This window comes from Somniosus microcephalus, unplaced genomic scaffold, assembly GCF_052327205.1.
Source record: "Somniosus microcephalus isolate GS21.2 unplaced genomic scaffold, FLI_Smic_1.0 scaffold48, whole genome shotgun sequence".
Classification (NCBI taxonomy): Eukaryota; Metazoa; Chordata; class Chondrichthyes; order Squaliformes; family Somniosidae; genus Somniosus; species Somniosus microcephalus.
In genome coordinates, this window is record NW_028225235.1 from 775,906 (window position 1) to 801,792 (window position 25,887).

A 25,887-nucleotide genomic window follows, 5' to 3' on the forward strand; every position below is an offset into this window, starting at 1 on the left:
ACCATTCTCTGGATAAAAAAGTTTCTCCTGAATTCCCTCCTGGATTTATTAGTGACTATTTTAAGTTTGTGGCCTCATAAATATGATGAAATTCTGTTAATCTGACCAGTATGTTGTTGTACTTTGTCTTTTTCTGATGAATTAAACATTACTGAGACCTTGTACGCGTGTTATGGGATGACGTTTTTTTTAATGCGTTCATGGGATGTGGGCATCGCTGGCAACGCCAGCATTTATTGCCCATGCCTAATTGCCCTTGAGAAGGTGGTGGTGAGCCGCCTTCTTGAACCGCTGCAGTCCGTGTGGTGAAGGTACTCTCACAGTGCTGTCAGGGAGGGAGTTCCAGGACTTTGACCCAGCGCCGATGAAGGAATGGCAATATACTTCCAAGTCAGAATGGTGTTTGACTTGGAGTTGGTGGTCATAGAGTCATAGTGTTATACAGCACAGAAAGAGGCCCTTCGGCCCATCGTGTCTACACCGGCCATCAAGCCCTGTCTATTCTAATCCCATTTTCCAGCACTTGGTCCGTAGCCTTGTAAGCTATGGCGTTTCAAGTGCTCATCTAAATGCTTCTTGAATGTTATGAGGGTTCCTGCCTCTACCACCCTTTCAGGCAGTGAGTTCCAGATTCCAACCACCCTCTGGGTGAAAAGGTTTTTCCTCAAATCCCCTCTAAACCTCCTGCCCCTTATCTTGAAACTATGCCCCATGGTTATTGGCTCCTCTACTAAGGGGAAAAGTTCCTTTCTATCTACCCTATCTATGCCCCTCATAATTTTGTACACCTCAATCATGTCCCCCCTCAGCCTTCCCTGCTCTAGGATCCAGGAAGGATGTTTCTGATGGCCGGGGAGTCCAGAACCAGGGGTCGTAGTTTAAGGATAAGGGGTAAGCCATTTAGGACTGAAATGAGGAGGAATTTCTTCACCCAGAGAGTGGTGAACCTGTGGAATTCTCTGCCACAGAGGGTGGTGGAGGCCAGTTCATTAAATATATTCAAGAAAGAGTTGGATATATTTCTTGAGGCTAAAGGGATCAAGGGATATGGGGAGAAGGCAGGGACAGGGTACTGAATTTGGATGATCAGCCATGATCTCATTGAATGGTGGAGCAGGCTCGAGTAGCCGAATGGCCTACTGCTGCTCCTATCTTCTATGTTTCTAAGGAAAACAACCCCAGCCTGTCCAGTCTCTCCTCATAGCTGAAGCGCTCCAGCCCAGGTAACATCCTGGTGAATCTCCTCTGCACCCTCTCCAATGCAATCACATCCCTCCTATAGTGTGGCGACCAGAACTGCACACAGTATTCCAGCTGTGGCCTAACTAGCGTTTTGTACAGCTCCATCATAACCTCCCTGCTCTTATATTCTATGCCTCGGCTAATGAAGGCAAGTATCCCATATGCCTTTTTTAACCACCTTATCTCCCTGTCCTGCTGCCCTCAGTGATCTATGTATTCTATCAGGTGTTCCCATGCGCCTGCTGTCTTTGTCCTTCTAGGTAGAAGAGGTTGTCGGTTTGGGAGGTGCTGCCGAAGAAGCCTTGGCGAGTTGCTGCAGTGCATCGTGTAGATGGTACACACTGCAGCCACAGTACACCGGTGGTGGAGGGAGTGAATGTTTAACGTGGTGGATGGGGTGCCAATCAAGCGGGCTGCTTTGTCCTGGATGGTGTCGAGCTTCTTGAGTGTTGTTGGAGCTGCACTCATCCAGGCAAGTGGAGAGTCTTCCATCACACTCCTGACTTGTGCCTTGTAGATGGTGGAAAGGCTTTGGGGAGTCAGGAGGTGAGACACTCGCCGCAGAATACCCAGCCTCTGACCTGCTCTTGTTGCCACAGTATTTATGTGGCTGGTCCAGTTAAGTTTCTGGTCAATGGTGAACCCCAGGATGTTGATGGTGGGGGATTCGGTAATGGTGATGCCGTTGAATGTCAAGGGGCGGTGGTTAGACTCTCGCTTGTCGGAGATAGTCATTGCCTGGCACTTGTGTAGTGCGAATGTTACCTGCCACTTATCAGCCCAAGCCTGAATGTCGTCCAGGTCTTGTTACATACGGGCATGGACGGTTTCATTATCTGAGGAGTTGCAAATGGAACTGAATACTGTGCAGTCATCAGCGAACATCCCCACTTCTGACCTTATGATGGAGGGAAGGTCACTGATGAAGCAGTTGAAGAGGGTTGGGCCAAGGACACTGCCCTGAGGAACTCCTGCAGCGATATCCTGGGGCTGTGATGATTGACCTCCAACCACCACAACCATCTTCCTTTGTGCTCAGTCTGACTCCAGCCAGTGGAGAGTTTCCCCCCGATTCATTAGCATTGAGGTAATAGTGAGAGTAATAAGGGAAGCGAAACAGGACGTTAGAAATAAATGAGAGACAAGGAAAGAAAAACTAAAGATCAAAGTAAGAACGAGACAAACGAAGGAGATGAGAAGAAAAGAATTTGAGGAGAAAGTGAGTGATAAGAAACATTGACATTTCAAAAATGAGACAGGAGAGGAAGTAAGTACGAAGAAAGAAAGATCTTGAATATGTACAGCACCTTTCACAATTTCAGGACATCTCCAAGCGCTGTGCAGCAATTGCAGGACTTCTGACGTGTGGTCATGTAGGAATGTAATGTAGCAGCCAATTAGAGAGAGATGTGGAGAGGAAAGGCAAGAAGAGAAAGAGCAGGAAAGGAAAATAAACGGAGAAAATCAGGGAGGTCGTTTTTTAAAAATTTGTTCATGGGATCTGGGCGTCGCTGGTAATGCCAGCATTTATTGCCCATCCCTAATTGCCCTTGAGAAAGTGGTGGTGAGCCGCCTTCTTGAACCGCTGCAGTCTGTGGGGTGAAGGTACTCCCACAGTGCTGTTCAGGAGGGAGTTCCAGGATTTTGACCCAGCGACGTTGAAGGATCGGCCAATATACTTCCAAGTCAGGATGGTGTGTAACATGGAGGGGACAGTGTAGAGTGAGCTTTACTCTGTATCTAACCCGTGCTGTACCTGCCCTGGGAGTGTTTGATGGGACAGTGTAGAGGGAGCTTTACTCTGTATCTAACCCCGTGCTGTACCTGCCCTGGGAGTGTTTGATGGGACAGTGTAGAGGGAGCTTTACTCTGTATCTAACCCGTGCTGTACCTGCCCTGGGAGTGTTTGATGGGACAGTGTAGAGGGAGCTTTACTCTGTATCTAACCCGTGCTGTACCTGCCCTGGGAGTGTTTGAAGGGACAGTGTAGTGGGAGCTTTACTCTGTATCTAACCTATGCTGTACCTGCCCTGGGAGCGTTTGATGGGACAGTGCAGAGGGAGCTTTACTCTGTATCTAACCCGTGCTGTACCTGCCCTGGGAGTGTTTGATGGGACAGTTTAGAGGGAGCTTTACTCTGTATCTAACCCGTGCTGTACCTGCCCTGGGAGTGTGTGATGGGACAGTGCAGAGGGAGCTTTACTCTGTATCTAACCCATGCTGTACCTGCCCTGGGAGTGTTTGATGGGACAGTGTAGAGGGAGCTTTACTCTGTATCTAGCCTGTGCTGTACAACATGCCTTATTACATTAATGGGCATATAATTGGCAAATGAATTTCAACACCGACGAATGTATTACATTTTGGTAAGAAAAAATTATTAGGTCACATATTACTTGGAAATAAGAATCTAAATAGGGTAGAAGGGCAAAGTGATTGTGGAGTAAAAGTACACAAATCACTGAAATTAGTGACGCAGGTTAATAAGGTCATAAAAAAAGCAAACCAAACACTCGGGTTTATTTCTCAAGGGATGGAATTGAAAAGCAGTGAAGTTATGCTAAACCTGTATCGAACCTTGGTTAGACCACACTTAGAGTACTGTCTACAGTTCTGGTCACCATATTATAAAAAGGATATAGAGGCACTGGAGAGGGTGCAGAGAAGATTTTCAAGGATGATACCAGAAATGCGAGGTTATGCCTATATCAGGAAATAATAAATGGGGTAAGGGCACACTAACCACACATCATATATATCTATAGCGTAAGTAGACAGATTTTAAGCCAAACGATGGGACCGAAGGCTGCAATTCCTGTGCCATGCGGGAACTCCGGGACGTTTCACGTGTCCTGGTGAACTGCGTGTGCAGGTAGCGCCTCCCGTGGCTGGAACTCGAGCTCAGGGTCTCTGAGCTTGGGGAGCGGCTGGAGTCACTGCCGGGCAGACGGGAGGCTGAGAGTTTCCTGGAGCGCACGTTCCAGGAGGTGGTCACCCCGCAGCCACAGAGAGTTTGTGGGAATTGTAACTGGGTGGCCGCCCAGCAGGGTTTGAGGAGGCAAGGCAGTGCAGGAATCCCCTGGGAGTGCGGCGCTCTCAAACCGGATTTCAGTGCTGAATCCCGGTGAGGGTGACGACACCTCGGGGGGAGAGTGCAGTCTAGAGCGCATCCACTGCACTGTGGGGCAATGACTGCACTGGGGGACAAAGCAAAGTGTGGAAATCTAGTGGTCATAGGGGATTCGATAGTCAGGGGGGCTAGACAGGTGTTTCTCCAACCCTCGACGTGAGTCCCGCTCGGCGTGTTACTTCCCTGGTGCCGGGGTAAAGGACATCACTGAGAGGGTGCAGAACATTTTGAGGGGGGAAGTTGAACAGCCAGGAGTCCATGTGGGAACCATAGACATAGGAAGGAAAAGGGCTGAGGTCCTGCAGGCAGACTTTCAGGAACTCGTGAGGAAATCGGCAGATGCAATATAACATGGATAAATGCGAGGTTATCCACTTTGGTGTCAAAAACAGGAAGGCAGATTATTATCTGAATGGCAATAGATTGGGAGAAGGGGTAGTGCAACGAGACTTGGGTGTCCTTGTGCACCAGTCGCTGAAGGTAAGCATGCAGGTGCAGCAGGCGGTTAAGAAGGCAAATGGTATGTTGGCTTTCGTAGCGAGAGGGTTTGAGTACAGGAACAAGGATGTCTTGCTGCAGTTGTGCAGGGCCTTGGTGAGACCACATCTTGAGTATTGTGTGCAGTTTTGGTCGCCTTATCTGAGGAAGGATGTTCCCGATGGTCGGAGAGTCTAGAACCAGGGGGTCACAGTCTAAGGGTCGGGGAGTCCAGAACCAGGGGTCACAGTCTAAGGATAAGGGGTAGGCCATTTAGGACAGAAATGAGGAGGAATTTCTTCACCCAGAGAGTGGTGAACCTGTGGAATTCTCTACCACAGAAGGCAGTGGAGGCCAATTCATTAAATATATTCAAGAAGGAGTTGGATATATTTCTTAAGGCTAAAGGGATCAAGGGGTATGGGGAGAAAGCAGGGATCGGGTACTGAATTTGGATGATCAGCCATGATCGCATTGAATGGCGGAGCAGGCTCGAGAGGCCGAATCTCCTGCTCCTATCTTCTATGTTTCTCTGTTTCTGTTTCGAGCTCCCTGCTCGGCTGTGGACTTCCAGCCGTCCCAACAATTCCAAGTATTGCAGGGAACAGGCTCCACCTTGATACTGTTCAGCTGCCTGGGGCTGCACCTAGGCCTCTGTTCTAATCCACTAGTCATTGATTGTGGTTGGTAATGAAGAAGAAAGCTGCAGACTGCAGGAAGATATCAATGGACTGGTCAGGTGGGCAGAACAGTGGCAAATGGAATTCAATCTGGAGAAGTGTGAGGTGATGCATTTAGAGAGGGCTAACAAGGAAAGGGAATACACTCTAAATGGTAGGACACTGAGAAGTGCAGAGGATCAGAGGGACCTTGGAGTGCATGTCCACAGATCCCTGAAGGTAGCAGGACAGGTAGATAAGGTGGTTAAGAAGGCACACAGGATACTTGCCTTTATTAGCCGAGGCATAGAATATAAGAGCAGGGAGGTTATGCTTGAACTGTATAAAACACTAGTTAGGTCGCAGCTAGAATACTGCGTGCAGTTCTGGTCACCACATTACAGGAAGGATGTGATTGTACTAGAGAGGGTGCAGAGGAGATTTAGGAGTGTGTTGCCTGGGTTGGGGAATTTTAGCTATGAGGAAAGATTGGATAGGCTGGGGTTGTTTTCATTGCAACAGAGGAGGCTGAGGAGAGACTTAATTGAGGTGTATAAAATTATGAGGGGCCTAGATAGGGTGGTAGAGGGAGAGACCCTCATCACATTTAAAAAGTACTTGGATATGTACTTGAAGTGCCGTAACCTACAAGGCTACGGACCAAGTGCTGGAAAGTGGGATTAGGGTGGATAGCTCTTTGTCGGGCGGCACGGACAAGATGGGCCGAATCGCCTCCTTCTGTGCTGTAAATGTCTATGATTCATTGATCATCCCATTCCCAAGCTGACTCTGTGTTAACACCTCAGACGAGCCGTCCCACGTAGGGTGACTCCCTCAACCTGTTCTCCCGGTTACAGAACCAGTTTGTCTCTCTCAGGAATGCGCAAGCCTCTGTTGTCTGTCCACCAACTCACTCGTGACCTCACATGTTGCAACAAGTCTGCTGCCTGAGCAGTTTGCAGTGTTATTAGGTCTGTGGGTCTCTTAGCAACCACCTCCCTTATCTAGGCAAAGGGCTCATCTCCTGACTTTGGGTGTTATCATTCCAAACTTCAGCATTCTCTGTCTTTTAGTTTCAATCTGTCTGTGTCCACCCAGTGACAACACTGAGCTCCTCCCTCCAACCACTGACAATCACCCTCTTGCTGAGAAGGAAAGACTTGCATTTATATAGCGCCTTTCACAACCTCAGGATGTCCCAGAGCACTTTACAGCCAATGAAGAACCTCTGAAGTGTAGTCACTGTTGTAATGTAGGAAACGCGGCAGCCAATTGGCGCACAGCAAGCTCCCACAAACAGCAATGTGACACTGACCAGATAATCTATTTCAGTGATGTTGATTGAGGGATAAATATTGGCCCCAGGACACCGGGGAGAACTCCCCTGCTCTTCTTCAATGTAGTGCCATGGGATCTTTTACGTCCACCTGAAATGGCAGACGGGGGCCTCGGTTTAACATTCCATCCGAAAAACGGCACCTCTGACAGCGCAGCACTCTCTCAGTACTGGAGTGTCAGCCTAGATTTTTATGCTCAAGTCTCTGGACTGGGACTTGAACCCACGACCTTCTGACTTAGAGGCGAGAGTGCTGCCCACTGAGCTAAAGTGTCTGGAGCTAAGCCAGCTGGGATACTTGACATAGGATTACATCGGATATACGGCACAGAAACAGGCCATTCGGCCCAACCAGTCCATGCCGGTGTTTATGCTCCACTCGAGCCTCCTCCCGTCTTTCCTCATCTAAATCTATCAGCATAACCCTCGATTCCCTTCTCCCTCATATGCTTGTCTAGCCTCCCCTTAAATGCATCGATACTATTCGCTTCAACCACTCCCTGTGGCAGCGAGTTCCACATTCTCACCACTCTCTGGGTAAAGAAGTTTCTTCTGAATTCCCTATTGGATTTCTTGGTGACTATTCAATTGTAACTGTCAAAAGGGAATTGGATATATACTAAAAGCAGAAATTTGCAGGGCTGTGGGGAAAGAGCAGGGCAGTGGGACTAATTGCATTGCTCTTTCAGAGAGCCGGCACCAGCACGATGGGCCGAAAGGCATCCTACTGTGCTCTATGATTCTATAACATCAGCTTCTCTCTGCTCACCAGTACTGAGAGAACAGAGAATAATCTTTAAATCTAGCCCAGTTATTGGAGGCTCTTAACATTAACAAGTCCCAGTTGCCTGAATTAACATGGTTCAGTCCTGGATGTGATTAAAGGCATCGGAAACAGTGGAATCGACCCACCGCAGTCACACTGTGGACACTCTGGTGTGTCAGCGGGTGGGATACACCAGGGAATCCCTTTCCACACACTGAGGTTGACTCTAATGATCGGGAGTCCCAGGGTTTCGGATACCAGATAATCAAGCTCACAAGAACACAAATTGTCTCTCCAAGCTTTATTAAGAGCGCTGCATAACACAGATCGGGTGATAATTCCCTCAATCTGGAGAACAGAAGTACAGTGGATTCGCCCGCGATCTTCTCGAGTCTGTTCCAACTGACAATGGCTTAAGTGGCCTGTTCTTATACACAAGCTTGGTTACCACTCAGGAAATGGGATTGTTTGGACCTGTCTGTTGACCGCCTCCTGAACTCCTGCTAATTCAGGGAATTTAGACCATCTGTGACCAGACTATAACCACAAGACCGTCTGGTTATCACACCTATACGGTCCGTGAGGTTATTAGATTCACACCCAGACGTTGTGTCTTTTCTTGTCTGGCACTTCATCCCATAACACGGGTACAGGGGCTCAGTAATGTTTCATTCATCAGAAAAAGACAAAGTACAACATCATACTGGTCAGCTTAACAGAATCTCATCATATTTATGTGGCTCTAAATATAAAAGTCACCAATAAATCCAGGAGGGAATTCAGGAGAAACTTCTTTACCCAGAGAGTGATGAGAATGGGGAACTCGCTACCACAGGGAGTAGTTGAGGTGAACAACATAGATGTATTTAAGGAGAAGCCAGATAAACATAGGAGGATATGTCGGAGGAGGCTCGTGTGGAGCATAAACCCGGCATGGACCAGTTGGGCCGAATGGCCTGTTTCTGTGATGTACATTCGATGTAATAACATGAACAGTCCACCGGTGCACTTGAGGCCTTCCGTGACCGGTGGGTACCGGAGGGACTGGCGTGCATCATCACCACCGAAAATAGAATTTTAATTTCATTTAAGTTTCCTTTAAACTTTTTTTGTTATGTTACAGGTTTTATTGGTTGTGATGGTTGACTTTTAATAGGCAATTGCCTGTGATAAGGAGAAAAACAAAAATAACTTTAACAGTTAAATCAAGGGAAACATCAGCACAACAGATTGAAAGATTAAACAGCAGTACAAGAATTTATAAAACATTCATCCATTCCACGTTCATGTCACCCCAGCTGTCTACAGGGCCCTGCGCTACAGAACAGTGTGAACTCACTGGTGTCTCAGCAGGTCATTGGCGCTTTTAAAGCTCTTCCCACAGTCAGAACATGTAAACGCTCTCTCATCAGTGTGAACAAGCTTGTGTGCCAGCAGGTTGGTGGACTGCAAGAATCCCTTCCCACACACAGAGCAGGGAAATGGCCTGTCCCCAGTGTGAACTTGCTGGTGTCTGGTCAGAGCCCTGGAGCGTTTAAAACTCTTACCACAGTCAGAACATGTAAACGGTCTCTGATCTGTGTGAACAAGCTGGTGTTGCTTCAGGTCCCGGGAGTATTTAAAGCTCTTCCCACAGTCAGAACATGTAAACGGCCTCTCATCAGTGTGAACAAGCTGGTGTGTAGTCAGAGCCCCGGATCTTTTAAAGCTCTTCCCACAGTCAGAACATTTAAAGGGTCTCTCATCAGTGTGAACAAGCTGGTGTATCAGCAAGTTAGATGAATCAGTGAATCCCTTCCCACACACAGAGCAGGGAAATGGCCTCTCCCCAGTGTGAACTCGCTGGTGTTTGGTCAGAGCCCCGGAGCTTTTAAAACTCTTCCCACAGTCAGAACATGTAAACGGTCTCTTATCGGTGTGAACAAGCTGGTGATCCTTCAGATCCCTGGGGCATTTAAAGCTCTTCCCACAGTCAGAACATTTAAATGGTTTCTCATCAGTGTGAACAAGCTGGTGTGTCAGCAGGGTAGATGAATCAGTGAATTCCTTCCCACACACAGAGCAGGGAAATGGCCTCTCCCCGGTGTGAACTCGCTGGTGACTGGTCAGAACCCTGGAGCTTTTAAAACTCTTCCCACAGTTGGAACATGTAAACGGTCTTTCATCAGTGTGGACAAGCTGGTGTTCCTTCAGATCCCTGGAGAATTTGAAGCTCTTCCCACACTCGGAACATTGAAATGGTCTCTCATCAGTGTGAACTCTCTGGTGTCTCAGCAGGTGGGATGTGCAAGTGAATCCCTTCCCACACACGGAGCAGGTGAACGGACTGTCCCCAGGGTGACTGTGCGGATGAACTTCTGATGTAGACGGGGAACTGAATCCCTTCCCGCTGTCCCCACCTTTACCCGGTTTCTCCCCGGTGTGACGGAGCACGTGTCTCGCCAGGTCAGGCGATCGGCTGAATCCGAGTCCACACATGGAACACGTGTGCGGTTTGTCTGCGCTGCGATCGCTGCTCTCTCCTTCCATGTGCAAAGGCCGATGATATTCAGGTCCTGATGAATTGAGTGACTCTGTCAGATCCTGACGTGATGTTTGGTCTGAGCTTCCTGTCTGTAAATGCTCCATTTCTAAAACCCTGTAAAAGGAGTGTAGAAAGGGGTAAGAGGGAAAATGTTGTCTCATGTCCCCCTTTCCTAGCCCAGGGGCACTGAAGCTGATTTTCAGGCCCCAGCTGCTGCACAGGTTGGTTGAAAGGATCAACAGTAATGGTGGCTGCAATTCCCACAAGCCCCCGCGCTCCATAAAGTGCTCCAGCCGCCGTGCTGAGTTGTGGCTGACACCACGCAGCGCCCCATGGCCCCGCCCTCTCCTGCTCCACAGGCGCCCGGCCCGCACCGCGCATGCTCAGCACACACCCCAGGCCCCTGTCAATCATCCTCCTCCGCGCCTGCGCGCTGGGCCCCTGAGCTCCAGGCTCCCGCACGGGGCTTTCTTTGTAAAGTCGGTGTTGGTGAAGAGCCACGATCAGTGAGGGAAACATAGAAACATAGAAGATAGGAGCAGGAGTAGGCCATTCGGCCCCTCGAGCCTGCTCCACCATTCAATGCGATCATGGCTGATCATCCAAATTCAGTACCCTGTCCCTGCTTTCTCCTCATATCCCTTTAGCCTTAAGAAATATAACCAACTCCTTCTTGAATATATTTAATGAATTGGCCTCCACTGCCTTCTGTGGTAGAGAATTCCACAGGTTCACCACTCTCTGGGTGAAGAAATTCCTCCTCATCTCCGTCCTAAATGGCTTACCCCTTATCCTTAGACTGTGACCCCTGGTTCTGGACTCCCCGGTCATTGGGAACATCCTTCCTGCATCTAGTCTGTCTAGTCCTGTTAGAATTTTATAAGTTTCAATGAGATCCCCTCATTCTTCTGAACTCCAGCGAGTATAAGCCCAATCGACCCAATCTCTCCTCATATGTCAGTGCCTCTCTATTTCTGTATCGTGTAAGAGCAGGGAGGTTATGCTTGAACTGTACAAAACACCAGTTAGGCCACCGCTAGAGTGCTGTGTGCAGTTCTGGTCGCCCCATTGCAGGAAAGATGTGACTGCTCGAGACGGGAGATTTACGAGGATGTTGCCTGGGCTGGGGAATTTTAGCTACAAGGAAAGATTGGAGGGGCTGGGGTTGTTTTCTTTGGAACAGAGGAGGCTGAGGGGAGACCTGATTGAGGTGTATAACATTTTGAGGGGCAGAGAGAGAGTGGATAGGAAGGACCTATTTCCCTCAGCAGACAGATCAATAACCAGGGGGCATAGATTTAAAGTAATTGGTCGGAGGTTTAGAGGGGATTTGAGGAGAAATGTTTTCACCCAGAGGGTGGTGGGGGTCTGGAACTCACTGCCTGAAAGGGTGGTAGAGGCAGAAACTCGCATCACATTTAAAAAGTACTTGGATATGTACTTGAAGTGCCGTAACCTACAAGGCTACGGACCAAGTGCTGGAAAGTGGGATTAGGGTGGAGAGCTTTTTGTCGGCCGGCACGGACAAGATGGGCCGAATGGCCTCCTCCTGTGCTGTAAATTTCTATAATTCTATGAATTGTAGTTAAAGGGACAGACACCCCACAAACTCCGTTCCCTAGCCACTGACTCCATCCCTCTCCCTAACATTTGTCTGAGTCTGAACATAGAAACATAGAAGATAGGAGCATTCGGCCCCTCGAGCCTGCTCCGCCATTTAATAAGATCATGGCTGATCATCCAAATTCTGTACCCTGTCACTGCCTTCTCCCCATATCCCTTGATCCCTTTAGCCTAAAGAAATATATCTAACTCCTTCTTGAATATATTTAATGAATTGGCCTCTACTGCCTTCTGTGGTAGAGAATTCCACAGGTTCACCACTCTCTGGGTGAAGAAATTCCTCCTCATCCCTGTCCTAAATGGCTTACCCCTTATCCTTAGACTGTGACCCCTGGTTCTGGACTCCCTGACCATCGGGAACATCCTTCCTGCATCTAGTCTGTCTAGTCCTGTTAGAATTTTATAAGTTTCAATGAGATCCCCTCTCATTCTTCTAAACTCCAGCAAGTACAAGCCCAGTCGACCCACTCTCTCCTCATACGTCATTCCTGACATCTCAGCTTTCAGCCTGGTGAATCTTCGCTGCACTCCCTCCATGGCAAGAACATCCTTCCTCAGATAAGGCGACCAAAACTGCACACAATACTCAAGATGTGGTCTCACCAAGGCCCTGTACAACTGCAGCAAAACATCCTTGTTCCTGTACTCAAACCCTCTCGCTACGAAGGCCAACATACTATTTGCCTTCTGAACCGCCTGCTGCACCTGTATGCTTACCTTCAGCGACTGGTGCACAAGGACACCCAGGTCTCGTTGCACTTCCCCTTCTCCCAATCTATTGCCATTCAGATAATAATCTGCCTTCCTGTTTTTGACACGAAAGTGGATAACCTCGCATTTATCCACATTATATTGCATCTGCCATGCTTCTGCCCAATCACCCAACCTGTCCAAATCATACTGGAGTTTCTCGGCATCCTCCTCACAGCACACACGCCCACCCAGCTTTGTGTCGTCTGCAAACTTGGAGATATTACATCTAGTTCCCTCGTCCAGATCATTAATATATATTGTGAATAGCTGGGGTCCATGGACCGATCCCTGCGGTACCCCACTAGTCACTGCCTGCCACTCGGAAAAAGACCCGTTTCTTCCAACTCTTGGCTTTCTGTCTGCCAACCAGTTCTCTATCCAAGTCAATACCTTGCCCCCAATCCCATGTGCCTTAACTTTACACGCTGTCGAACGCCTTTTGGAAATCCATGTACACCACGTTAACCGCATTGCCCTCATCAACCCTCTCTGTTACCTCATCAAAAACCTCAATCAGAATCAGAGCGGTTGGGCCCGGCGGACGTGCGGCCAGGGCCCCGGCACCAGGAAACCCAGGGTGCAGCGCCTCCCCCATCCGAGCCGCCGCTTCCCGGTTTCTTCAGCCGGCTCCACAGAGTCCAACTCGGGACAAAGGACAGGAGCCAGGCTCCCAGAATGGCCCACGGCCCCGGGGAGCATGCGCACTCTCAGCGGGGAAATCAGCTTGTTGGATAGAGCGGTTTCTGGGGCGCGGGGAATTGTGGGTGCTGCGGCCGCCATTAGTCAGCGGCTGTCGGGCAGAGTTTTATTGCAGGTGACGGAAGTCGGTCCCTGGCCGCCTGTGTAGGTCTTTTTGTTGCAGCAGTTTGAGCTGGAGTGGAGATGGAGGAGAAGCTGCTGGGTTTTCGATGGAATCTGGAACAGTACCCATGGATTGGAGGGTAGCTAATGTTACCCCATTATTCAAAAAACGTGGTAGAGAGAAAACGGGGAATTACAGACCGGTAAGCCTGACATCGGTAGTGGGGAAATGCTAGAGTCCATTACAAAAGATGTAATAGCAGAGCACTTGGAAAACAGTGACAGGATCGGACAAATTCAACATGGATTTACAAAAGGTAAATCGTGCTTGACTAATCTACTGGAATTTTTTTGAGGATGTAACTAGTAGAATAGATAAGGGCGAACCAGTGGATGTGGTCTATTTGGACTTTCAGAAGGCTTTCGATAAGGTCCCACATAAGAGATTAGCGTGTAAAGTTAAGGCACACGGGATTGGGGGGCAAGGTATTGACTTGGATAGAGAACTGGTTGGCAGATAGAAAGCAAATAGTTGGAATAAACGGGTCTTTTTCCGAGTGGCAGGCAGTGACTAGTGGGGTACCGCAGGGATCGGTCCTTGGACCCCAGCTATTCACAATATATATTCATGATCTAGACAAGGGAACTAGATGTAATATCTCCAAATTTGCAGATGACACAAAGCTGGGTGGGCGTGTGTGCTGTGAGGAGGATGCCGAGAAACTACAGGATGATTTGGACAGGTTGGATGATTGGGCAGAAGCATGGCAGATGCAATATAATGTGGATAAATGCGAGGTTATTCACTTTGGTGTCAAAAACAGGAAGGCAGATTATTATCTGAATGGCAATAGATTGGGAGAAGGGGAAGTGCAACGAGACCTGGGTGTCCTTGTGCACCAGTCGCTGAAGGTAAGCATGCAGCTGCAGTAGGCTGTTAAGAAGGCAAATGGTATGTTGGCCTTCATAGCGACAGGGTTTGAGTACAGGAACAAGGATGTCTTGCTGCAGTTGTGCAGGGCCTTGGTGAGACCACATCTTGAGTATTGTGTGTAGTTTTGGTCGCCTTATCTGAGGAAGGATGTTCTTGCCATGGAAGGAGTCCAGCCAAGATTCACCAGGCTGATACCTGGGATGGCAGGAATGACGTATGAGGAGAGATTGGGTCGATTGGGCTTGTACTCGCTGGAGTTTAGAAGAATGAGAGGGAATCTGATTGAAACTTATAAAATTCTGGCAGGGCTGGACACACTAGATGCAGGGAGGATGTTCCTGATGGTCGGGGAATCCAGAACCAGGGGTCACAGTCTAAGGATAAGGGGTAGGCCTCTTAGGACAGAAATGAGGAGGAATTTCTTCACCCAGAGAGTGGTGAACCTGTGGAATTCTCTACCACAGAAGACAGTGTAGGCCAATTCATTAAATATATTCAAGAAGGAGTTGGATATATTTCTTAAGGCTAAAGAGATCAAGGGGTATGGGGAGAAAGCAGGGACCGGGTACTGAACTTGGATGATCAGCCATGATCGCATTGAATGGCAGAGCAGGCTCGAGGCGCCAAATGACCTACTCCTGCTCCTATCGTCTATGTTTCTATCTCTTATGCGGGACCTTATCGAAAGCCTTTTGAAAGTCCAAATACACCACATCCACTGGTTCTCCCTTATCTATTTTACCAGTTACATCCTCAAAAAATTCCAGTAGATTAGTCAAGCAAGTTTACCTTTTGTAAATCCATGTTGACTTTGTCCGATCCGGTCACTGTTTTCCAAGTGCTCTGCTATTACGTCTTTTATAATGGCCTCTAGCATTTTCCCCACTACCGATGTCAGGCTTACCGGTCTGTAATTCCCCGTTTTCTCTCTACCACCTTTTTTGAACAGTGGGGTAACATTAGCTACCCGCCAATCCATGGGTACTGTTCCAGAGTCTATCGAATTTTGGAAGATGACCAGCAATGCATCTACTATTTCTAGGGCCACTTCCTCGAGTACCCTCGGATGTAGATTATCTTCTATGTTTCTATGTATTCAATCTTTCCTTGTCGCTGAAATTCTCTAGTCCTGGCAACAACCTCATAAATCTCCCGTCTCGAGCAGTCACATCTTTCCTGCAATGGGGCGAGCAGAACTGCACGCAGCACTCTAGCCGGTGGCCTAACTGGTGTTTTGTACAGTTCAAGCAGAACCTCCCTGCTCTTACATGATACAGAAAGAGGCACTGCCCCTTTAAATACCTGGGGGGCACCCACAGAAACTCCACAGTGCAGATAGAGGCCATTTCGGCCCATCGAGCCTGCACCGACACATATCCCACCCGATCCCCGTAACCCCTACACCAACACCAACACCAACACATATCGCACCCTATCCCTGTAACCCCACGTATTTAATCCCCCTAACACTAAGGGTCAATTTATCATAGCCAATCAACCTAACCCGCACATCTTTGGACTGTGGGAGGAAACCGGAGCACCCGGAGAAAACCCACGCAAACACGGGGAGAATGTGCAATCTCCACACAGACAGTCGCCCGAGGCCGGATTCGAACCCGGGTCTCTGGCGCTGTGAGGCAACAGTGCTAACCACTATGCCACCATTCCCCTTTAAATGGCCAAGCAGTTTTTGTTGAAAAGGGGCCGCAGTCCCCTTTGACTCACCCCCCCTCCTCTCACCCACCACAAATACTCACAAGAGAGAGAGGAGGCAGCACGGTGGCATAGTGGTTAGCACTGTTGCCTCACAGCGCCAGGGACCCGGGTTCAAATCCGGCCTCGGGCGACTGTCTGTGTGGAGTTTGCACATTCTCCCCGTGTTTGCGTGGGTTTTCTCCGGGTGCTCCGGTTTCCTCCCACAGTCCAAAGATGTGCGGGTTAGGTTGATTGGCTATGATAAATTGACCCTTAGTGTTAGGGGGATTAAATACATGGGGTTACGGGGATAAGGTGGGATATGTGTTGGTGTAGGGGTTATGGGGATCGGGTGGGATATGTGTCGGTGCAGGCTCGACGGGCCGAAATGGCCTCTATCTGCACTGTGGGGTTTCTGTGATTCTGTGAATGCTGGTCTTTGTCCCTTTAAAAGTGGCTGCCCACCAAAATGTTCACAGCACCAGGGCTCTTTGTTCTGGATAAAAGTCAAAGAGAGAAAAGGTTCACTTATTTTTAACTGAATGCAGTTGATGAATAGCCTTGCAATAAAAGGTAATGCAAAGGAATAAACACTCACAAGCTAGGTTTTTTCCACCCCCTCCTCCCCTTCCCTTTAACAGCTCCTGCAGACAATGAAAGCAGGAAAGCGGCCTGCAGCCCACCGAGGTCCCGCGCCGCCATTGCTTGGAGGACCGTCAGCCCGCCCGGTCCTCCCAGCGTTTTCCGCGCTCCTGATTGGCGGGCGCCTCGCGTCATTCACACCACCTCCGATTACGCGCTGACGCCAGCACGCAACTCCCAGGGGTCGGTTGGATCGGCGCACGCCACCGCAAGGTAAAAAAAAGACACCCGACACAAATGAGGAAAAACAAGAATAATAATAATCGCACTTTAGAGGGGAGGAGGTTGGGGAATTAATGAGTGTTTTCAATTTGTTTCGGAAAAAAACATTTTTGAAAAGCTTCTCAACGGTGCGAGGCTGCCAGTGCGCCTGCGCGGGGCCTCCGGGGAGCAGACGGAATCAGCGGCCGGGGTAAAGTCATCTGTTGGGGAATCGATTTAAATCGAGGTGAGGGGGGAGCGGAGAGCGAGATTATAAAGTAAAATACGAGAAAAACCAAACCTGAGAGGCGGGCGGGACCTCCGCGGACGCCGAACGGAGCGGATTGATCCGCGCGGGGGTGGCGGAGTGAGCCGGAACAATGTGATTCTGACTGACGGGAGCGCTGACCAATAGGACGAGGGCGGAGGTGGGAGGACTGAACTGGGCGGCCTGGTCCTCCAACCAATGGCGGCGCGGCAAGGGGGCGGGGCCTCCTCTCCAGCTCAGGTGCGCTGGGGGCCGATTGTGACGCGCTGTCCCCAGGTGAGAGCAGCTCAGTCAGCACAGAGCTGGGGCTGGAATCTGGGAGAGGGGCCGCAGGCAGCGGGCCTGGCAAAGGGGCACAAGCTTCACAATACAAGCTGCTTTCAAATGCACAATTGTTTCCTACAGACAGCCTGGGTCACTCTGCAAAAAAAACTGTTTAACAATTCATCATAACTCCCCTGCTTTAGGAGAGGCGTAGAGTGCAAAAGCAAGGAAGTTATGATGAAACTGTGTGAAAGACTGGAGTCAGCTGTGGCTCAGTGGATAGCAGAGTCAGAAGGTTGTGGGTTCAAATCCCGCTCCAGGGACTTGAGCATATAAAGCGAGGCTGACACTCCAGTGCGGTGCTGAGGGAGCGCCGCACTGTCGGAGGGGCAGTACTGAGGGAGCGCCGCACTGTCGGAGGGGCAGTACTGAGGGAGCGCCGCACTGTCGGAGGGGCAGTACTGAGGGAGCGCCGCACTGTCGGAGGGGCAGTACTGAGGGAGCGCCGCACTGTCGGAGGAGCAATGCTGAGGGAGCGCCGCACTGTCGGAGGGGCAGTACTGAGGGAGTGCCGCACTGTCGGAGGGGCAATACTGAGGGAGCGCCGCACTGTCGGAGGGGCAGTACTGAGGGAGCGCCGCACTGTCGGAGGGGCAGTGCTGCAGGAGAGCCGCATTGTCGGAGGGGCAGTAATGAAGGAGCGCTGCAGTGTCGGAGGTGCCGTCCTACGGATGAGACGCTAAACCGAGGCCCCCGTCTGCCCCCTCAGGTGGATGTAAAAGATCCCGTGGTGCTATTTCGAAGAAGGTATCCCCGGTGTTTTGAGCCCAATATTTATCCCTCAATCAACATGACGAAAAAACATTATCTGGTCATTATCACATTGCTCTTTGTGGGAGCTTGCTGTGCGCAAATTGGCTGCCGCGTTTCCCACATTACAACAGTGAATACATTTCAAAAGTACTTCATTGGCTGTAAAGCGCTTTGGGACGTCCGGTGGTCGTGAAAGGCAGTTAAAAAGGCAAATGGTATGCTGGCCTTCATTACAAGAGGATTTGAGTACAGGCGTAAAGAAGTCTTACTCCAATTATATCTTCTTCTTTCTTCTTAGGCAGTCCCTGGGAACCGAGGGTGACTTGTTTCCACATTAAGAATGAGTTCTCAGGTGTAAGGGTAAACCGGGAGAGCTTCTTCTCCCCGAGACGGACCCTCTGATATAAAGGGTCGACTGGATCCATGTTTATCTGTAATTTAAACAGAGGTCTGGTCGTGTTCCGAGCTCTTTCCCCTAGAGGAGCGGGTAGAATGGGGGTCTTTAGTGTTAAATGGTTTCACCTGGGTCCATTGCTTCCATCGCATACCCATCGGTTCCTGTAGACAAACACACGTATCACTTGTCATTAATACAGTACATGGCCCCATTCAACGGGCCCCATTCCCTTTCTTCCGATAACTTGCGCCATTACTTGTTGACCTATTCTTGGCATCTCGTCTGGTTTAAGTCCAGCATTCTGCCTTTCTAGATCTTTAATCTGTTGTTGGTTCCTCACTTCTTTATTTAGTGCTTGTACCTCCTGATTTAGTTGTACTAAGTATCGCCTTAATCTATCTTGCACTGGTCCTGGTCTTAAATACATATTTTGGTTCTGCCTTCACAAAGGAGGACACAAATAACATCCCAGAGATGTCGGGGGAACATAGGGTCTAATGAAAGGGAGGAACTGAATGAAATCAGTAATTGTAGGGAAATGGTGTTAGGGAAATTGATGTGATTGAAGGCCGATAAATCCCCAGGGCCTGATAATCTACATCCTAGGGTACTTAAGGAAGTAGCCCCAGAAATAGTAGATGCATTGCTGGTCATCTTCCAAAATTCGATAGACTCTGGAACAGTACCCATGGATTGGCGGGTAGCTAATGTTACCCCACTATTCAAAAAGGGTGGTAGAGAGAAAATGGGGAATTACAGACCGGTAAGCCTGACATCGGTAGTGGGGAAAATGCTAGAGTCCATTTTAAAGGATGTAATAGCAGAGCACTTGGAAAACAGTGACAGGATCGGACAAAGTCAACATGGAGGGTCCCTAAACTTACATAGAAACATAGAAGATAGGAGCAGGAGTAGGCCATTTGGCCCCTCGAGCCTGCTCCGCCATTCAATGTTCAAGTTTCTGGAGTGGGACTTGAACCCACAACTTTGTGCCTCAGAGGCGAGAGTGCTACCCACTGAGTCACTGGCTGACACTAAAGAACAAGCAGTTCTGACGAAAGGTCATTGACCTGAAACGTTAACTCTGTTTCTCTCTCCACAGATGCTGCCTGACCTGCTGAGTATTTCCAGCATTTTCTGTTTTTATTGAAGAAACGAGGGAGTGATTGCTGACAGGAGGAATGTTGGGTCGTCCTGCACATGCGCACCTCCCTGGCGGCCGAGGCGAAACACCGACTCGCCCCCACCTGAGCCGCTCACGCGTACCAGATGTTGCAGCTCCGCATGCGCGCCCGATGTTCCAACCGCGGGGTTTTGTGCGCTGAGCATGCGCGTTGTGGACCGATCGGGACGGGCGATTGTGGAGCAGGAGGAAGAGCGTGGGGACCATGAGCACATGCGCGGGACTCGGAGTCAACAGAGTGCTTTCTGGAGCGTGGGGGCTTGTGGGTATTACAGCCGCCATTACTGCTGATCCTTTCAACCAACCTGTGCAGCAGCTGGAGCCTGAAAATCAGCTTCACTGCCCCTAGGTTCGGAAAGGGGAAAATTAAACGACAGTTTGCCTCTGATCCTTTTCTGATCTCAATTTACAGGGTTATAGAACTGGAGCAGTTACAGGTGGGAAGCTCAGACCAAACATTATGTCAACATCTGACAGAGTCGCTCGATTCATCAGGACCTGAATATCATCGGCCTTTGCACATGGAAGGAGAAAGCAGCGATCGCAGCGATGACAAACCGCACATGTGTTCGGTGTGTGGACGCGGATTCAGCCGATCGCCTGACCTGGCGAGACACATACACCGTCACACCGGGGAGAAACCGGGTAAAGGTGGGGACGGTGGGAAAGGATTCAGTTCCCCGTCTACGTTGGAAGTTCAACGGCGCAGTCACACCAGGGACAGTCCGTTCACCTGCTCCGTGTGTGGAAAGGGATTTGTTTGTTCATCCCACCTGCAAACACACCAGCGAGTTCACACTGGGGAGAGACCATTTCAGTGTTCTAACTGTGGGAAGAGCTTTAAAAGCTCCGGGCAGCTGAAGAGACACCAGCTTGTTCACACTGATGAGAGACCATTTCAGTGTTCTGACTGTGGGAAGAGCTTTAAAAGCTCCGGGGAGCTGAAGGGACACCAGCTTGTTCACACTGATGAGAGACCGTTTCAGTGTCCTAACTGTGGGAAGAGCTTTAAAAGCCCCGGGGAACTAAAGCAACACCAACTTGTCCACACTGATGAGAGACCATTTCAGTGTCCTAACTGTGGGAAGAGCTTTAAAATCCCCCGGGAGCTCAAGCTACACCAGCTTGTTCACACTGATGAGAGGCCGTTTAAATGTTCTGACTGTGGGAAGAGTTTTAAAAGCTCCGGGAATCTGAAGGGACACCAGCTTGTTCACACTGATGAGAGACCATTCACCTGCTCCGAATGTGGGAAGGGATTCACTCAGTCATCCAACCTCCTGTCACACCAGCGAGTTCACACTGGGGAGAGACCGTTCACCTGCTCCATGTGTGGGAAGGGATTCACTCATTCATCCAACCTCCTGTCACACCAGCGAGTTCACACTGGGGAGAGACCGTTCACCTGCTCCATGTGTGGGAAGGGATTCACTCTGTCATCCACCCTCCTGTCACACCAGCTTGTTCACACTGACGAGAGACCCTTTAAATGTTCTGACTGTGGGAAGAGCTTTAAATGCTCCCGGGAGCTGAAGAAACACCAGCGTGTTCACACTGACAAGAGACCCTTTAAATGTTCTGACTGTGGGAAGGGCTTTAAAAGCTCCGGGGATCTGAAGGAACACCAGCGAGTTCACACTGACGAGAGACCGTTTCAGTGTTCTGACTGTGGGAAGAGCTTTAAAAGCTCCGGGGATCTGAAGGAACACCAGCGGGTTCACACTGACGAGAGACCGTTTCAGTGTCCTTACTGTGGGAAGAACTTTAAAGGCTCCAAGGATCTGAAGGAACACCAGCGAGTTCACACTGACGAGAGACCCTTTAAATGTTCTGACTGTGGGAAGAGCTTTAAAAGTTCTACGAGCCTTAAGAGACACCAGCGTGTTCACACTGATCATCGAATCTAACAGCACAGAAGGTGGTGATTCGGCCCATCCTGTCTGTGCCGGCTCTTTGAAAGAGCTGTCCAATTTAGTCCCAAACCCCAGCTTTATCCCCAGAACTCTGCAAACTAGTCCTCTTCAAGTACGTGTACAATTACCGTTTGAAAGTTGCTGTGGAACCTGATTCCAGCATCCTTTCAGATGGTGCGTTCCAGATCTTAACAACCCTCTGTGTGAAAACAATTCTCCTCATTCCCCTCTAGTTCTTTTAGCAACTATTTTAAAGCTGTGACCTTTGGTTATCGACCCACTTGCCAGAGTGAACAGTTTCTCCCTACTTGCTCGATCAAAACCCCTCATTATTTTGAACACCTCTATTAGGTCTCCTCTTAACCTTCTCTGCTCTAAGGGGAACAATCCCAGCTTCTCCAATCTCTCCACATAACTGAAGTCCCTCATCCCTGGTACCATCCTGGTCAACCTCCTCTGTACCCTCTCCAAGGCCTTGACATCCTTCATAAAGTGTGGTGCCCAGAACTGTACACAAGACTCCAGCTGAGGCCAAAACCCTGCAGCTGTACAAAACCCTGGTTAGACCACACCTGGAGTACTGTGAGCAGTTCTGGGCACCACACCTTAGGAAGGATATATTGGCCTTGGAGGGAGTGCAGCATAGGTTTACCAGAATGATCAAGGGTTAAGTTACGAAGAGAGATTATACAAATTAGAGTTGTAGTCCCTAGAATTTAGAAGGTTAAGGGGTGATCTGATCGAAGTTTTCAGGATATTAAGGGGAACAGATAGGGTAGATAGAGAGAAACTGTTTCCGCTGGTTGGGCAGTCTAGGACTAGGAGGCATAGACTAAAATTAGAGCCAGACCTTTCAGGAGTGAAATTAGGAGACACTTCTACACACAAAGGGTGGTAGAAGTTTGGAACTCTCTTCCGCAAATGGCAATTGATGCTCGATCAATTGTTAATTTTAAATCTGAGATTGATAGGTTTTTGTTGCCCAAAGGTATTAAGGGATATGGGCCAAAGGCGGGTGTATGGAGTTAGATCGCAGATCAGCCATGATCTCATTGAATGGCGGAACAGGCTCGAGGGGCTGAATGGCCTCCTCCTGTCCTATGTTTCTCACTAGTGATTTGTAAAGGTTTAGTGTAACTTCCTTGTGTTTGTATTCAATGGCCCTATTTACAAAGCCAAGTATCCCACACACTTTCTGAACTGCCTCACCAACTTGCCGCGGCACTTTCTAAGATTTGTGAATATGGACCCCCAGGTCCCTCTGCTCTTGCACCCCCTCAAAATAGTCCCATTTAGATTATACGGCCTCTCCCTGTTGTTTCTCCCAAAGTGCATCACTTCACACTTATCCTCATTTAATTCCATCTGCCTTGTGTCTGCTCATTTCACAGTCTGTCTCTGTCCTTCTGAAGTCTGCTACTACTATGCTCACTATTTACTACGTTGCCAAGTTTTGTATCATCTGTAAACTTCAAACTTGTTCACCTATACCCAAGTCCAGGTCAGTTATATATAACAAGAAAAGCAATGGTCCTAATCCCGACCCCTGGGGGAACCCACTGCATACTTCCCTCCAGTCAGAAAAACATCCCTCAGCACTGCTCACTGTCTCCTATCCCTCGTCCAATTATATACCCAAATTACCATCAGCCCTTTAATATCATGTGCTTCTATTCTCCAAATAAGTCTTTTATGTGGTACTTTATCAAATGTCTTTTGAAAGTCCATATGTATAACATCTACTGCACTACCTTCATCACTTGGTAAAATAATGGGACTCAAGGCGGATAAATCCCCTGGACCTGATGGCTTGCATCCTAGGGTCTTGAGGGAAGTGGCGGTAGGGATTGTGGATGCATTGGTAATAATTTTCCAAAACTCACTGGACTCAGCAAAGGTCCTGGCAGATTGGAAAACTGCTAATGTAACACCCTTATTTAAAAAGGGTAGTAGGCAGAAGGCTGGAAACTATAGACCTGTTAGCCTAACATCTGTGGTTGGTAAAATGTTAGAGTCCATTATTAAGGAGACAGTAATGGGACATTTGGATAAACATAATTTAATAGGACAAACTCAGCATGGTTTCATGAAGGGGAAGTCATGTTTGACAAATTTGCTTGAGTTTTTTGAGGAAGTAACATACAGGGTGGATAAAGGGGAACCAGTGGACGTAGTGTATTTAGACTTCCAAAAGGCATTTGACAAGGTGCCACACAAAAGATTATTGCTCAAGATAAAAAATCACGGGATTGGGGGTAATATTCTGGCGTGGGTGGAGGATTGGCTCTCTAACAGAAAGCAGAGAGTTGGGATAAATGGTTCATTCTCAGATTGGCAACCAGTAACTAGTGGTGTTCCACAGGGGTCAGTGCTGGGTCCCCAACTCTTTACAATCTATATTAATGATTTGGAGGAGGGGACCGAGTGTAACATATCAAAGTTTGCAGATGATACAAAGATGGGACGGAAAGTAGTGAGTGAGGAGGACATAAAAAACCTGCAAAGGGACATAGACAGACTAAGTAAGTGGGCAGAGATTTGGCAGATGGAATACAATACTGGAAAGTGTGAGGTTATGCACTTTGGCAGGAAAAATCATAGAGCAAGTTATTATCTTAATGGCAAGAAACTGGAAAGTACTGTAGTACAAAGGGATCTGGGGGTCCTGGTGCACGAAACTCAAAAAGTTAGTATGCAGGTGCAGCAAGTGATCAAGAAGGCCAATGGAATGTTGGCTTTTATTGCTAGGGGGATGGAATATAAAAGCAAGCAGGTATTGCTGAAGTTGTACAAGGTATTGGTGAGACCGCACCTGGAATACTGCATACAGTTATGGTGTCCATACTTAAGAAAAGACATACTTGCTCTCAAGTCAGTACAAAGAACGTTCACTCGGTTAATCCCGGGGATGAGGGGATGGTCATATGAGGAGAGGTTGAGTAGATTGGGACTCTACTCATTGGAGTTCAGAAGAATGAGAGGCGATCTTACTGAAACATATAAGATTGTGAAGGGGCTTGATCGGGTGGTTGCGGTGAGGATGTTCCCAATGAAGGGTGAAACTAGAACTAGGGGGTATTATCTTAAAATAAGGGGCTGCTCTTTCAAAACTGAGATGAGGAGAAACTTCTTCACTCAGAGGGTGGTAGGTTTGTGGAATTTTCTGCCCCAGAAACCTGTGGAAGCTACATCATTAAATAAATTTAAAACAGAAATAGTTAGTTTCCTAGAAGTAAAGGGAATTAAGGGTTACGGGGAGCGGGCAGGAAATTGGACATGAGTCTAGGTTCGGAATGGTCATGGTCCTGTGGGTAGTGGAGTGGGCCCAGGGGCCGTGTAGCCTGGTTCTGCTCCTACTGTGTTCTAATTCTGTGTTAGATTTCAGGAGATGGTTTTATTCCTGCTCCTGGCTGGGGTGGAGATCGCCTTTACAGAAGGTAAGTACTGTAGAAAATATAGGGACAGTGATCTCCTGGAAGAATTTCGATCACCTAGATGGGTCGGAGAGGAATTTCCCAGATTTTTTTCTCCCTAATTGGCCATTGGGTCTTTATCTGGTTTTTCGCCTCTCCCGGGAGATCACATGGGTTCGGGTGGATGCAGAGTGATAGAAGATTTGAGGTTAGGATCAGATCAGCCATGATCTTGTTGAATGGTGGAGCAGGCTCAAGGGGCCGATTGGCCTACTCCTGCTCCTATTTCTTATGTTCTTATGTAACCCTCTGTTACTTCATCAAAGAACTCAAACAGTTTAGTCAGACATGATTTACCTTTAGCAAATCCACTGGCTGCCCCTTATTAACCTATGCTTCTCCAAGTGAGAATTAATTTTGTCCTTGACAATGGTCTCTAGTCGTTCACCCACCACTGACATTAGACTGATTGGCCTGTAGTTACCAGGTTTATCCCTCTCCCCTTTTTTAAACAAGGGTGTAACATTTGCTATGCTCCAGTCTTCTGGCACCACTCCCCTATATCTGAGGGAGATTGAAAGATTGTGGTCGGAGCTTCTGCTATCTCCACCCTAGCTTCCCTCAGCAATCTAGGATGCATCGCATCTGGACCGGGTGACGTGTTAACTTTGAGTGATGACAACCTATTTAGCACCTCCTTTCTATCTATTTTTATCCAATTTCTCTACTCCCCCCTCCTCTACTGCGACATTAACTTCATCCTCTTCTTTTGTGGAGACAGATGCAAAGTACTCATTCAGTACCTCAGCCACACCCTCTGCCTCCGTATGATCATAATACAGTCAAGCACAGT

The 25,887-nt window shown here is 48.6% G+C and overlaps 1 protein-coding gene across 1 annotated transcript in view; it reads left to right on the forward strand.

The window, feature by feature from the left end:
• Window positions 1-21,961, forward strand: part of LOC147083647 (uncharacterized) — a 70,746-nt gene extending 48,785 nt beyond the window's left edge. The window contains exon 2 of the mRNA XM_085980150.1: window positions 20,497-21,961. Coding sequence (XP_085836276.1) covers window positions 20,497-21,615 — 1,119 coding nt within the window. The 3' untranslated portion in view covers window positions 21,616-21,961. The remainder of the gene's footprint in view (window positions 1-20,496) is intronic.
• Window positions 21,962-25,887: the final 3,926 nt, after the last annotated feature.